This window comes from the organism of the source record quoted next, unplaced genomic scaffold (genome assembly GCF_019419815.1).
Source record: "Pyrus x bretschneideri cultivar Hongxiangsu unplaced genomic scaffold, Pyrus_bretschneideri_v1 Contig2, whole genome shotgun sequence".
NCBI lineage: Eukaryota > Viridiplantae > Streptophyta > Magnoliopsida > Rosales > Rosaceae > Pyrus > Pyrus x bretschneideri.
In genome coordinates, this window is record NW_025999501.1 from 9,488,560 (window position 1) to 9,501,652 (window position 13,093).

The 13,093-nt window shown below is 38.0% G+C and overlaps 2 protein-coding genes and 1 pseudogene across 2 annotated transcripts; 2 read left to right on the forward strand and 1 right to left on the reverse strand.

Annotated features, from left to right (window-relative positions):
* Nucleotides 1–840: 840 nt before the first annotated feature.
* On the reverse strand, nucleotides 841–4,425 carry LOC125476828 (annotated as a pseudogene).
* Nucleotides 4,426–4,529: 104 nt separating this feature from the next.
* Nucleotides 4,530–6,487, forward strand: LOC103955831 (pentatricopeptide repeat-containing protein At3g56550). The gene has a single exon (XM_009367733.2). The coding sequence runs from the start codon at nucleotides 4,683–4,685 to the stop codon at nucleotides 6,444–6,446; it is 1,764 nt and encodes a 587-aa protein (XP_009366008.2). The 5' UTR covers nucleotides 4,530–4,682; the 3' UTR covers nucleotides 6,447–6,487.
* Nucleotides 6,488–11,144: 4,657 nt separating this feature from the next.
* On the forward strand, nucleotides 11,145–12,584 carry LOC125476706 (rhicadhesin receptor-like). The gene is made up of 2 exons (XM_048583090.1): nucleotides 11,145–11,342; nucleotides 11,899–12,584. The coding sequence occupies exons 1-2, from the start codon at nucleotides 11,234–11,236 to the stop codon at nucleotides 12,441–12,443; spliced, it is 654 nt and encodes a 217-aa protein (XP_048439047.1). The 5' UTR covers nucleotides 11,145–11,233; the 3' UTR covers nucleotides 12,444–12,584.
* Nucleotides 12,585–13,093: the final 509 nt, after the last annotated feature.

Consider the following 13,093-nt stretch of genomic DNA (forward strand, 5'->3'; position numbering starts at 1 on the left):
TTATATATGAAGCCAAAAGCATAAATCATTTTCCGAAAAACTGTGTGAACTCTGGCTACATATATACTTTGATAGTTACACTTCTTGCTAGTTAATGCATGAGCTGTTTCCTTAATTACAAGGTTAAGAAAGAAACCAAAACTCTCAAGAAATATTCCTTAAATTTCGCAAGTCGATGTTATAAAATACTCTTAACATACGGGAGATTCAATTTAAAATACTCTTAGTTCTGGAATTTTTTCGGTTTGGGTTCGGTCGGTTGCGATTTTGGTATTTTTTTTCCACCCATATACTTAACACACATGTAGAACTCAACTTGATCAAGAGCTCCTTCAGATCATGGGCACATTCATATTATACTAATAATCCAAATATTTTTCTTTTCACCCTTTTCATCCAATAATATACTTCAGAAGTTGCTTGCATTATGTGGCCATAGAAGGATATAATATTCCCCTTTATATATTTATCTTTATCTTTCTTATCTTGTGACTTAATATAATTAGTGATCTAACATAATTTCTTTAGATAAATATATATACAACCAGTGACAGTATTTTTTGTCAATCAATCTTCATTATAAGAAGAAGAAAAATTATAAAAAGGAGAGTGAAAGAATTTGCAACTGTTACATTAATTCAGAGGAAAAAAAAATCTTGAACCAATGACGTATTCAACAGCCTATCAATTGTGATATTAGACCACATGCTATCTTATAAAATGGCATGATAAACTTGGATTGATTGGAACTGGGGACGACACCTTTTTGACAACCAGTGATATAAGAATACGTCTAAGAGTCTAAGACAACCAATTATAGTTGGGAATTCTCCATCAACAGGCAGCACGGGTGAGGTGAAGTTCAATCAAATAATTTGATATCACTTTCAACTTTAATGGGTGCACCTCGATCATAAAGAGTTGGACCTTACCTCAAAAATGGTTTGTTTGATGTAACATAAGTTGGTCACAGAGATTGCTGCCCCACCTCCCATTTATATTTTCATCATTTAATTTCTACAGGCTTTTTGCAAAGTTGTTGCATACGTGCATGCTCCACCTTCTTCGCCCTCTCTGACTTCTCTTCCTTTTACCTCAAGATTTTACCTTCCCCTTTCAGTTAGCCTTTTTCCTGCAGCTGTGTATCAGCGCAAATTCTTCATGTCAAGTACATGTTTTCAGGCAGTGACATAAAAAGGATTCATCTGTTCACTTTCACTGAGTAGGATTCTGTCCCCTCCTAATCTCTCTCCCTTTCCATCCCTCATATTTAAACGGTTACAATTACGTGTTTTCAGGCATTGATCACTGCGACAAAAACCGAGCTCAAAGCGAAATAAAAGTGAATGAAGTAGAGAGCGATTTCATCCCCGCGGGAGCTTCCTTGTAGAAGAACTCAAGCAACCCTACTAATGTCAGCTATGCCAAAAATAGCATATTGGAACGAAAGCCAGAAGAGAGATTTGGGCTTTGTTATGTCCTTGTTGGCTTGGCTCCTTCTTTTGTGTTCCACCATGCCTGCTACTGCCATTGAGATTGCGGAGAGGTATAGTCCAACGCCAACACGCGGAAGCTGCGTTATGCCTGATGGGTGCTTTGTGATCTTTCGCGCGAAAGGCACGAGGAAGAACTCGTACAGCGGGATGAGGATGGACATGAAGAGGAGAGGGATGACGGGAATAGATGGAGCCGGAACCTCAAAGGAGCCTAAGTGGAGGTCCATGATGCTTCCTTGTTGGACTGAGAATGTTTGGAGTTGTGCCAAACAACTGTTCATTATGATGGTGCTGAAGAGAAATGGCAACATTCTTGTTAGGACCTTCACTTCTTCTACTTGTGTTACTGTGAAAACTTTCCATGGTTGGGGCTTGGAGTCTTTGCCGAGTATGGCAGCTTTGTCTAGACAACTGATTCAATACCATTAGGCAGTAATTAGTACATTATTGTATCATAGCACATAAAAGGCACTAATTTCTTTTAGCAAATCGTCACGTGTGCAGCACATAAAAGGTAAGGGTAGTTGACAGATGTCCTTAGAGATAAAATTCGATGAAATTGAAAATACAGTAACTAAAGTTTGAATTTTGCGAACTGCTGCGTCGAAACTTTGTGAACTGTGTCGAAACCTAAGGCACTTTCGAGCCGTTTTCCGGTCAAAAAATGGCGAACTAGCTATCAAGCAAGATACCATTCTCTTCATATCATCGAGAAGTATGATTTTCGTTTTCGAATCACTCGATTTCGTTGAGTATTGAAGAAGTTATAAACGTTTAAAGTTTACCCAGTTTCTGGCCAGTTTTTCAGTTTTTCCTCGGATCAGTCACCATTCAGACTATTTTCCGGCCATCTTTGACAACCATTGGGCTTTCAAATAGATATAATCTTGTTCTACACTTTCCTATCTTTATTTTGATAAATTATGGGTCGAATTTGATTAAGAAACGATTGAGTTATAAAGCTTTGAAAATTGCCCAAACTTTTGACCAAGAACTCCGGTACATTTAATGGAGTTTTTAACAGAATAACCAAAATAATGAATGGTAGACAATCTCAGGGACCATTTCTATTGATTTTCAATCTCATGGACCAAAGTGATGTATTATGCAAATCTCAATAACCATTTTGGCTAAAAAGCCTTTTAAAAACTTCACACATCCTTGTCACCCCTCCAATCAACAAACAGGTATCCTGGTCCAACAAATTGTCCACTTTCAAAGGCAAAGCCCTACTACATGCACAGAAACTTTGAGGTAAACTTTTGATTGTATGATCAATTTTCTCCTTAATTGTGTGTTTTCTCTCTTTGTCAAATATGACGAATGTTTACATTACAAGATGGGATATTCCATTTGGTGAGCCTTGTTAGATTATGTTTGACATGCATGAAAGAGCTCATTTATTGGTGAACTTTAATCATGAATTAATGTAATATCACCTGAATTGAATTGTATGGATAATTTTTTCTTCAGCATAATTTGATTCATTTTCGCTGATTTCGTACAGTTCATCAGAGCTCCCTAGCTGCGTCTAATGTCTGTTTTTTATCGCAACAACAATAACCTATCACAACATTTAGACACATTAGTTATAGGCGTATGAAAATGTAATTAACATAGTTTTTGTGCTAGTGAGTTTGATTAGATAGCAAGACAGATCTTTGACGAGAGAGAGAGAGAGAGAGAGGCAGACCTGAACGATCCTTATAATGGGGCTGTTGCCGGGGACTTGGAAACGATAGAAAGGCTTACCCATCGCGAGAACAGAGAACCCGACAAAGGATGCAACAGTTGCTATCAAGAAACCCCAGTACCAAGCTACATTCATGCTAACATACACAATCGCTGTCACACCAATAGTTGCTCCAACTGTAGTACTGAGCATAAGCCAATTGAAAAATGTCGCGAGCAACTTCGCTTCCTCTTTCCGGTTAAACTGGCCAGCACCAAGTGCGGGCAGTGCTCCCCTCACACCGCCTGATCCCAGTGCCAACAAGCACAGGGATCCATAGAGCATGGCAGTGATACGGCCTTCGACACAATTTGCTGTGCAAGTTTCTTTTGGTTGCAAATACTTTGAATAAGCTTGCGTTATCATCACCAAAGCCTAAAATTGTAACAGATTTTATAAAATTTTGTGAGATAAGTAAAACTGGAGAACTTGAAGAAAATAACCAAATGATGTGAATTTTTTACGTTACCAGTATATCAATTGCGCCAAAAATCAGGCATGTTGTGAATCTGCTCAAGTAAGTGTCCAATATGAAGCCTCCAACTAGGGCGAGGAGGTAAGTTGATCCCATGAAGTTTGTGAGAAGGTTGGCAGAGTGCGCCAGATCTAAGTGCATCACGTATACAGCACCATGCTATTGCTGGCCATGATCTAAGTGCATCCTCCCTTCTTCTTGTCCATCGGCTCGACGGAGCTGTAGGTTGGGAGAGGAATTTAAACTTGAATATAAAAAGCGAAGTGCTAACCATGCACCTCTGTTAGTTTTTATAATTTAAACTTGAATTATAACTTCAAATGAGATGGAGTTGAGCAGACTCCTACGGTTGGCGCACTTTCGTTTTATGTTAGGTTTGCAAGATTTAGGTTGTTTTTGGAGGATGTTGATGTAAAGTTTTGGACTTCTGCAACTATGTAGACTACTTTCTGCCAAATTTTCAATTTGAATGTAAAGGATAATATATGCCTCAGCCCATCTCTATCAAATTTGAAGATATTATGCAGTGTTTTAACACCATCTTAATTGGAGGTTAAGGAGATCAGACCTGGTGTGCATGTCTCCTTTGTGGCAATCTCTCAAAACCATAATTGTCCAACCACTGAAATGTCGAATTCCGGCTCATCAGAACCGTCTCGTGCTGTGGTTGCTGCTCGTTCCCGGTCCAGTAACGGCTGCAAAGCTACTAATGTAGGCTTCATTTCTTCGTGTTTTCAGTTAAATCACTTACCTGAATAAGTAGGTCTTATATTAAGAACGGTTATCTCGTATTTGAACAACTAGGTATCAAATCACTTCCTTAAACCGATTTTCTCACATTGTAAATGACTATTATGTTCAATTCTCCCGTCCCAATACCGCTTGTATAAAATTTTAAAAATGTTTACCTAACAAAACGGCCGTACGTACGTTTTACTAAAACATTAAACAATTTCATCCCAAACCCAAAATTACTCAAATGTGCCAAACTTCAAAAACCAAAGCCATCCTATCCTTGTTGCAAGGATGCAACAGCCTCCAACGGCTCAAAAAAATCCACGCCCACGTCATCACCAACGGTCTCCAACCCCACCCCGCCATTTCAAACAAGCTGCTCAACTTCTGCGCCGTCTCCGTCTCCGGCAGCTTGCCCTACGCTCAGCTGCTCTTCCACCACCACCTCCAAAATCCACAAACCCAAGACTGGAACTCCCTCATCAGAGGCTTTTCCAACAGCCCTTCTCCTCTCCAAGCCATTTTTTACTACAATCGCATGCTTTCATCTGGTTCCGATTCTTCTCCTGATACATACACTTTCTCCTTCGTGCTCAAGGCCTGCGAGAAACTGAAGGCCCGGAAGAAGTGTGAAGAGATTCATGGAGCTGTGGTAAGATTTGGGTACGAGAGTGACGTCGTTGTTTGCACCAATCTTATGAGGTCGTATGCGGGAGATGGGTTGATTGAGAGTGCAGAGAAGGTGTTTGATAATATGCCTGAGAGAGACTTGGTGTCTTGGAATTCTATGATTTCGTGTTACTCTCAAAAGGGCCTTCACCATGAGGCGTTGAAGATGTATAATGTGATGAGGAATGAGAATGTGGGTCTTGATGGGTTTACGTTTGTTGGGTTGCTTTCGTCTTGTGCTCACTTGGGAGCATTGAATACTGGAGTTCAGATGCATAGAATCGCTAGTGAAAAGGGGCTTCTGGGGAATGTTTATGTTGGGAATGCGCTTATTGATATGTATGCTAAATGTGGTAACTTGGATAGTGCTCGTAGTGTGTTTGAGAGGATGCGGAAGCGGGATGTTTTTACTTGGAACTCCATGATTGTTGGGTATGGAGTCCACGGTTGTGGGGATGAAGCAATCTCATTTTTTGGGCGTATGCTGGTGGAAGGAGTCCAGCCGAACTCCATCACATTTCTTGGTTTGTTATGTGGATGCAGTCACCAAGGCTTGGTAGAGAAGGGTGTTGAGTACTTCAATGTGATGATCTCTAAGTTCAATGTTAAGCCTGGAATTAAGCATTACGGGTGCCTGGTGGATCTGTTTGGCAGAGCTGGGATGCTCAAAAAGGCACTTCAAGTTATTAGGACTTCGCACGCCCAGGACGATCCAGTCCTTTGGCGGACCCTGCTTGGCTCTTGCAAGATTCATAAGAATGTAGAAATAGGGGAAATTGCCATGAGGAATCTAATCCAGCTAGGGTCATCGAATGCAGGGGACTACGTACTTCTTGCTACAATCTATTCAAAGAGAAAAATGCAGATGGATGTTGCAAAGATGAGAAAGTTGATTAAAACCGAGGGAGTAAAGACAACTCCTGGTTGGAGCTGGATTGAAATTGGTGATCAGGTTCACAAATTTGTTGTGGATGACAAGTCACATCCTGACACTAATGAAATTTATTGGAAACTGAGAGCAGTTGTTCATCGAGCTGCTCTGCACGGTTATGTGCAGGAGAAACCTTTTATCACAACTTCTGAGTTTCCCTTCATAGACACAGATTGTTTAGGAACTTCTGCTTCATGTCACAGTGAGAAGCTGGCAATCGCTTTTGGCCTGGCACGAACTCCAGAAGGAACGCCTTTACGAATAGTTAAGAACCTGAGAGTTTGTAGAGATTGCCATTCGTTTACAAAGTTTGTTTCGCAAGCTTTCGATCGAGAAATAATTGTTAGGGATCGTGTTCGGTTTCATCACTTCAAGGGTGGATTATGTTCATGTAAAGATTATTGGTAACTTATCCTAGTGATTTGAATAAAATGAGAATTTTTTTTCCATCCAATAAAATTTCCCTCGTGCCATCGAGATTTCTCGAAAAAAAACAAATAAAATGAACACAGTGAGGCAGAACACTGGAAGTTCATAATCTAATCTGCAAGTTGTAGGTTTGAAGCACGTAGTATTATAAATAAATACTTGGAAAATTTGCTTTTGTTCCCGTGAAGAAGGATTCCAAATTATCTTCATCCTTATCCGTTCAAAGTGAACTCTTTCAGATTTATAGATGAACTGGGAAAACAAGTATATTTTTTCAGAGCAGGAATGGCAATTAACCATAGATTTGCATATTAAACTCATTTTTATGGTTCTTTTAGCTAAAATGGTCCAAGATATTGACATAACTCCTCATTTTGATCATTGAGATTGAAAATTAATAGAAATGGTCTCTGGTTTGTCCGCCTGTCAATTATTTTGGTTATTCCGTGCAAAATCTCCGTTGATTTGTGAGTATTTTTGTCCAACCAATCCCTTCACTTGCTTTTTCATTTAACAGAACATTTTCACAGAATGACCAAAATGATTGACAAGTGGACAAACTCAACAACCGCTTCTATCAATTTTCAATGCATGAACTAAAATGAGGCGTAATGCCAATTGCTTCATTACTTCATTACTTCCAATTGATAAGCTGCACTCAGAAGCAAGTCTGTCCCATCGCTGCATCAAAAGCCATTTAGAAAAACAATAATGCATGCTCGGATCAACAAAGTTATGCACCAAATTTACTCACCAAACGACCTGTCAATATAAGCGTCAGTATTTTATTTACCACAAATAAATCTGGTTTACATCTATCTAATTTTAGTATATATTCTTCAAAACAAGCATATGCTCTTGGAAGTTTCTTACTAATTTTCTAAATGTTACCTGGAAGGAGCTTAATGATGCCGACGTGGTCGTCTCAAAGCTGCTCGAAGGACAATTAGTACTTAATAAAGTGTGTTAAGTGATGCGATTAAGAAAATGATTGATGAAGTTGGAGATGAAGACCCTCCAACCAAAGATGCAAAAAAAAAAAAGGATGAAGGTAACAGATAACAGAAAAACCATTTGCCGGAAGCAACCTCCAAAACATGACAATTCTGAGAAGTAAATGTCTAAAACAATGGAGTCTAAACAAAGGAGTTTGTGAGACCCCACTGGAGGGTAGAGGCAGTCTTAGCTTTGCATACATTCTAACAACTCAACCAAAGGAAACAACAATTGCATTGGCAACCTTCCACATGCAAACAATATTTTTATTCATTTATTTGAGTTAATATTGTCTAAGTTACAGAGAGAGATTCGAATTTAAATTCTAAAAGATGATACATTGCGTTAACCAACTTAGTTACACTAGTCGGTGGGTGTAGCCCAAGTAGCTCTTGTGGTGCCCCGTATAATACTTTCAAGTAACCGATTACTTTAAGGCTCGTAATATTGTCTCGTGATTTCTTATGATGGATTGGAAGAACTGTTTCTGGCGACTTTGTCAAATGCGATTTAGGTGTGCACATATTCATAGAGAAGAATATCAAGTTGCAAAAGCTTTAACTTCTTTTGGAGCAGAAACTTATGCTTATTATTGGTGGTTTACAGTTCCAGATTTTGTAGCCTCTGCTCATGCTCGTGAAATTTCGTGTTGTTCTTATTATTGTTTTCGTTGATTGTTTTTGCCTTTGCGGGTCTTGTCATAGTCCCTGCACTTGGATCATTTTCGTTTACTTTCATTTATTATTAATATACTTGGTGGATGAGGGACATATGGGGGTGTAATGGCCCTCTCCTCTTCTAGAGAGAGTAGGTGTCGCAGTAGGTGTCGCACACGTGATCATTGCTGAATAGCTAATCTCGCATATTCTTTGCCTAAATGTTTAGATTTCATTTAGCATATTGCAATCGCATTATATTGATAATAATATTAAAATCTGATTTGTTATATACATAATTAAGATTAATGGATTGTCCTATTTGCTTGGTGAAATATATATCCATATTCTCGATTCCCCTATCCATTTTTTTTCTTTCTATTTTTAATTGTACCAACTTTTGTTGGTAATAAGAAAACAAATGGACAACTTATTTGTATCAACATTAAGAACAACTAATGACAAAATTAATGATTTTTCAACTTCATCTAATTTTTGTTTCACAATTTGTTGTTTGAAAAAATGAAGGTATATGAAATTTATCGAACTCCGTTAGTGATTAATCTAACAAAATCTTTATTTGACAAAAAAAAAAGATGGAATGTATCGACTCATCACATTGAGGTTAAAGGGTCAATTTAATGAAGAATAATGTTAGTGGACTAAATTTGAAAAATAAATGACATGTCACAAATAAGAAATAAACACTTAAGTGATAATCCAATTATTTCTTGTGATTTAGTTTACAAAAATTAGTCTACACATTTAGTCTCCTGTAACATTATCCTTTGGTGAATAGAATGAGGTGACTCGTAGCCTTTTACTTGGAATTGACTAAAATGATCAAATGCATGTGGTCCAATATTTTAGTGAATAAAATGTCGAGTTTTCATTCATTCATCCTGAATTAGAAACTCTCTCATTTTCTAAATTATTTTAATAATTTCGAATCATTCCTTCTTTTAATAATAATAAAATTGAAAAATAAAAAAGCTCAAATGATCAAATCCCTCCCCTTCCATGAGTTGAATTGTCATTATGGAATCGGACTCACTTGAAGCTGTTAATTGTCTTTCTTGTTCTCTGTCTATGGGCAGTTGGGAGTCTTTCCCTGTGTTGGCTCGGGTCAAGCAGCTAGGGGGGGTGGGGAGGGGGAGTTTCAGAACTGTCGCTGGTCTTGGGTGCCCAGATCAGCTAATGGTGAGGCGCATGAACTTGCGTCGGCTGGTTTTTTGGAGATGATTGATGTTGTTTAGGTCGATCGGCCCCCATCTTCGTTGGTCTTTGTTTTGAATAATGATGGTATGCCATGTCCACATTAATTTGGTTGTGGTGGTGATTGGGGTGACACTTCCACTTGGTGGAGGGGTCTTTGTGGCCTTACCCTGTTCACTACTTGTATGTTTTCTTGGTGTTTGCCTCTCTGTAGGCTTCTAGTATTGCATTTCGTTGGCGTTCAAAAAAAAAAAAAAGAAAGTACAATCCAGCTAATCACACAAAAAAGTACAAACTATAAAAGTACAAAGGCTTACGGTTGAAATATTGCTTCTCAATTGTTGGTTGAAATTAATAAAAAAAAAAGAAAAAGAAAAAATGTATTACAAAAAACTAAAATGTCAAATTAAAAGCAATAAAATCATAATACATGTAGCACTATACATGCTATTATTTTTATATCAGAAACAAATATGATTTAGAATTAGCTCATATTATTATTTAACAAATAAAAAGCTTCGAGATGACAAATACAGTGCGAGCTTTAATACTCCAAAAACACTCTCATAAGTGATTTCTCTCACTTTTTACATTTAGGTTGCAAACATTGTAACAGAATATCTACCGCATAACAGTTAATTATCATTGCAAAATTTGGCACACCTGTTCAATTATATATAAAAATATAAATAAATAAAAATACGCACACATATTAAAATGTGTAATAAATCTCATAGGGTCAAATTACAAGTAGAAAAAAAAGAGAAAGATGCATAAAAAGCCATAGAATTGGGCAATCGTGTTGAAAAGAATCGTTCATATGATTTATCATTAATTATAATTAAGCACAAAAAAAATAAATAAATAAACAAAAATCTTCAAAAACGAAAAATAAACAAAAACATAAATCTTATGTGGGTCAGATCCGCTGTAGGCGCAAAGGGCCGCAAATGGGGTCAACGCTTTGCTCATAAAACAGAGGGATGGTCAAGGACTCAAATGTGACTCATGACTTAGCTTTGGGTCCAAATCTCCAATAAGGCAAAGGCATGCCCCATGCTTTGCCTTTACCTTCACTCACAACATCGACAACAAATAATCAAATATTACCAGCTTTGCTAAATCAAGCAAAAACCAGACAGTCTCGATTACGGGAAGTGAATTCTGCACACGTCTTTTTCTTCTTCTTCTACACGTTCTTATTTACTTTTAGTGTTCGGATTTTGAAAAATGATTTATGCACACTTTGTTTTACTTTATGCAAACTTCTATTTAGTTCTGATATATGTATTGGATAAATCAAAACAAGAATCAAGAAACAAAAATAAACAACCATGTGCATAAAAATACTTACATTCCCCCCTTGGGGTTCCTTGAGATGTGCTTATATCTCTACTTGCAGTTAACGTATTTTCACTGTACGAATTTCATAATCATAACCGTTTAATTTCTTAATCTTCATTTGAAGATAATCGATGCAAAAGGTTATTTGAATAGGAGATCGTTTAGTCATTCAAATGTGTAGACAAATGGACGGTTTATCATTAATATATTACTTTGTATTTGATTTATTTGAAACATTTGGATGACTAAACAATGTCCGATTCAAATGATTTTTTTTGTATGGATAATCTTCAAATGATATTAAGAAATTAAACAGTCCCGATTATGAAATTTCTACTGTAAATATACGTTATTTGTAAGTGAGAATGCAATAATAATTCAACAATAATTATTTATCAATACGTACCAAAAGCTTCAACATTCAACTACTCTGCTATAAGCCTATAAGTACTCGGCCCACCCATCATTTCCTGTTCATTCACACATCCACTTTTCTCTTCCCTTTTGGTCTTCTTGCAATAGTCTGTATTTTCTTTCCAATTACAACCACCAACAATGGCGGCTGTCTTTGCTCTCTTTCTTGTGGCTCTTGCCACCGTCTTCGGCAGCTCTGCCGCTGATCCTGACTTGCTTCAGGACATTTGCGTTGCCGACTACGCCGCCGGTAACTCCCTCTTCTTCTTCTTCATCAGTTCTTTATCTATATTTCCAGTGTTTCAGTATTCTAGTGCTAAAAGTGATCACAGAAGTTCATGTTAAAACAAAAAGACTAGAAAGTTGCCACGTTTCCTTGTCCCCTCCATTATAAAGTTGACTCTGTTCATCAGTTGCTTTTCATGTTGTAAATGATTTCTGGAAAGTTTTGTGTCAAATATTCCATCTTTTCTTTAATTTATAATTTTTTTTTTTTTTTTTGGTTATTTTATTGTGTTTAAGCCCAGTAATCATGGATCAATCACATTGAGCAGTTCATGATTTCTGGAAAAAATAAGAACAAAAACCATGATTAATTACCCTCTCTTCGATTACTTTTTGTTGGTTAGCTTTACTTTCTCACTTTTTTGCTATTAAGCCAACTAATCATCACCTTAAATTTATTAGTCCCAAGAATTAAGCACATGAACCAACTAACACACAAGAACCTGATTAAGAAAACCCAATTCATGGTTTACGAAAATTAAGTACAAGTTTTGCTTAATCCAACTCAACTGCGGTAACAGGCGTGAAAGTCAATGGGTTCGTCTGCAAGGACGCAGCAAATGCAACCGCAGAGGACTTTTTCAGCGCCGGACTAGCCAAACCAGGCCTCACCAACAACACATTCGGCTCCCTGGTGACAGCAGCCAATGTCCAAAAAATCCCCGGCCTCAACACCCTCGGCGTCTCGCTCGCCAGAATCGACTACGCCCCCGGTGGAATTAACCCGCCTCACACCCACCCCAGAGCCACAGAAATTGTTTACGTTCTTGAAGGAGTATTGGACGTCGGATTCATCACCACGGCAAACAAGCTCATCAGCAAAACCATCAAGAAAGGTGAAGTCTTTGTGTTCCCCAAGGGGTTGGTTCACTTCCAGAACAACAACGGGAAGGGTCCGGCTTCCGTGATCGCCGGGTTCAACTCTCAGCTGCAGGGAACGGTGAACATTGCACTCACATTGTTCGCTGCCACGCCGGAGGTGCCGGATCATGTGCTGACGAAGACATTCCAGGTGGGAACCAAGATGGTCGACAAAATAAAGTCTAGGCTTGCACCCAAGGTCTAGGGAAGGGTAAAGAGGCTTTGAATTTGTATGTGTTTGTGTTTGTGTTTGTTTTACAGTTTGGTGGGATGGCGGTATGTTGTCGTGATCATTGTATGCAGCCTCTCTCTTTGATTAATCAAAAGTTGTTTGCATTTTTGCTTCTGTGGTTGTTCCTTCAAGATTTTTACATGTAATTTTTCACTTGAGTTAAATTTGTTAGCTTCAATTCATAACAATGGACTTCCGAACGAGAAGTACTTATAAGCAACGGGGACGCCATTATGGCTATATCATTATTGAGTGAGAAAGCTAAAACGCATGACAGATGTTACTGACTTGAGATACTAAGGGAGGGGGAAGGGGAGGTGGGGAATGAACCCACGCCAGAGTGCGTAGGGATTATTCTTTTCCGTCACTGCGGTAAAGCGTCATCTATAAAAATAATGTTACATTTTTTTTTTTTTTACAAACAATATTTACTACACTAAGGGGTGGATGAGTGAGTTAAACCCCACAATGGACTAGCAATAATGTGGTTCAAATTCACCTCTTGCGAGAATCGAACCTAAAACATCTCACTTACATGTGAAGAGGAATACCACCCCTACTAGATCGTAGTACTAAGTGGCAATTGTTAGATTTATTTGTTCCGAACTATATAAGAATTGAAA

Bases quoted from the DNA above. Each gene is read 5' to 3' on its own strand.
- LOC125476706 (XM_048583090.1), top strand. From the start codon at position 11,234: ATGGCGGCTGTCTTTGCTCTCTTTCTTGTGGCTCTTGCCACCGTCTTC. The intron at 11,343-11,898 runs GTAACTCCCTCT...CTGCGGTAACAG, and splicing joins CGTTGCCGACTACGCCGCCG to GCGTGAAAGTCAATGGGTTC.
- LOC103955831 (XM_009367733.2), top strand. From the start codon at position 4,683: ATGTGCCAAACTTCAAAAACCAAAGCCATCCTATCCTTGTTGCAAGGA.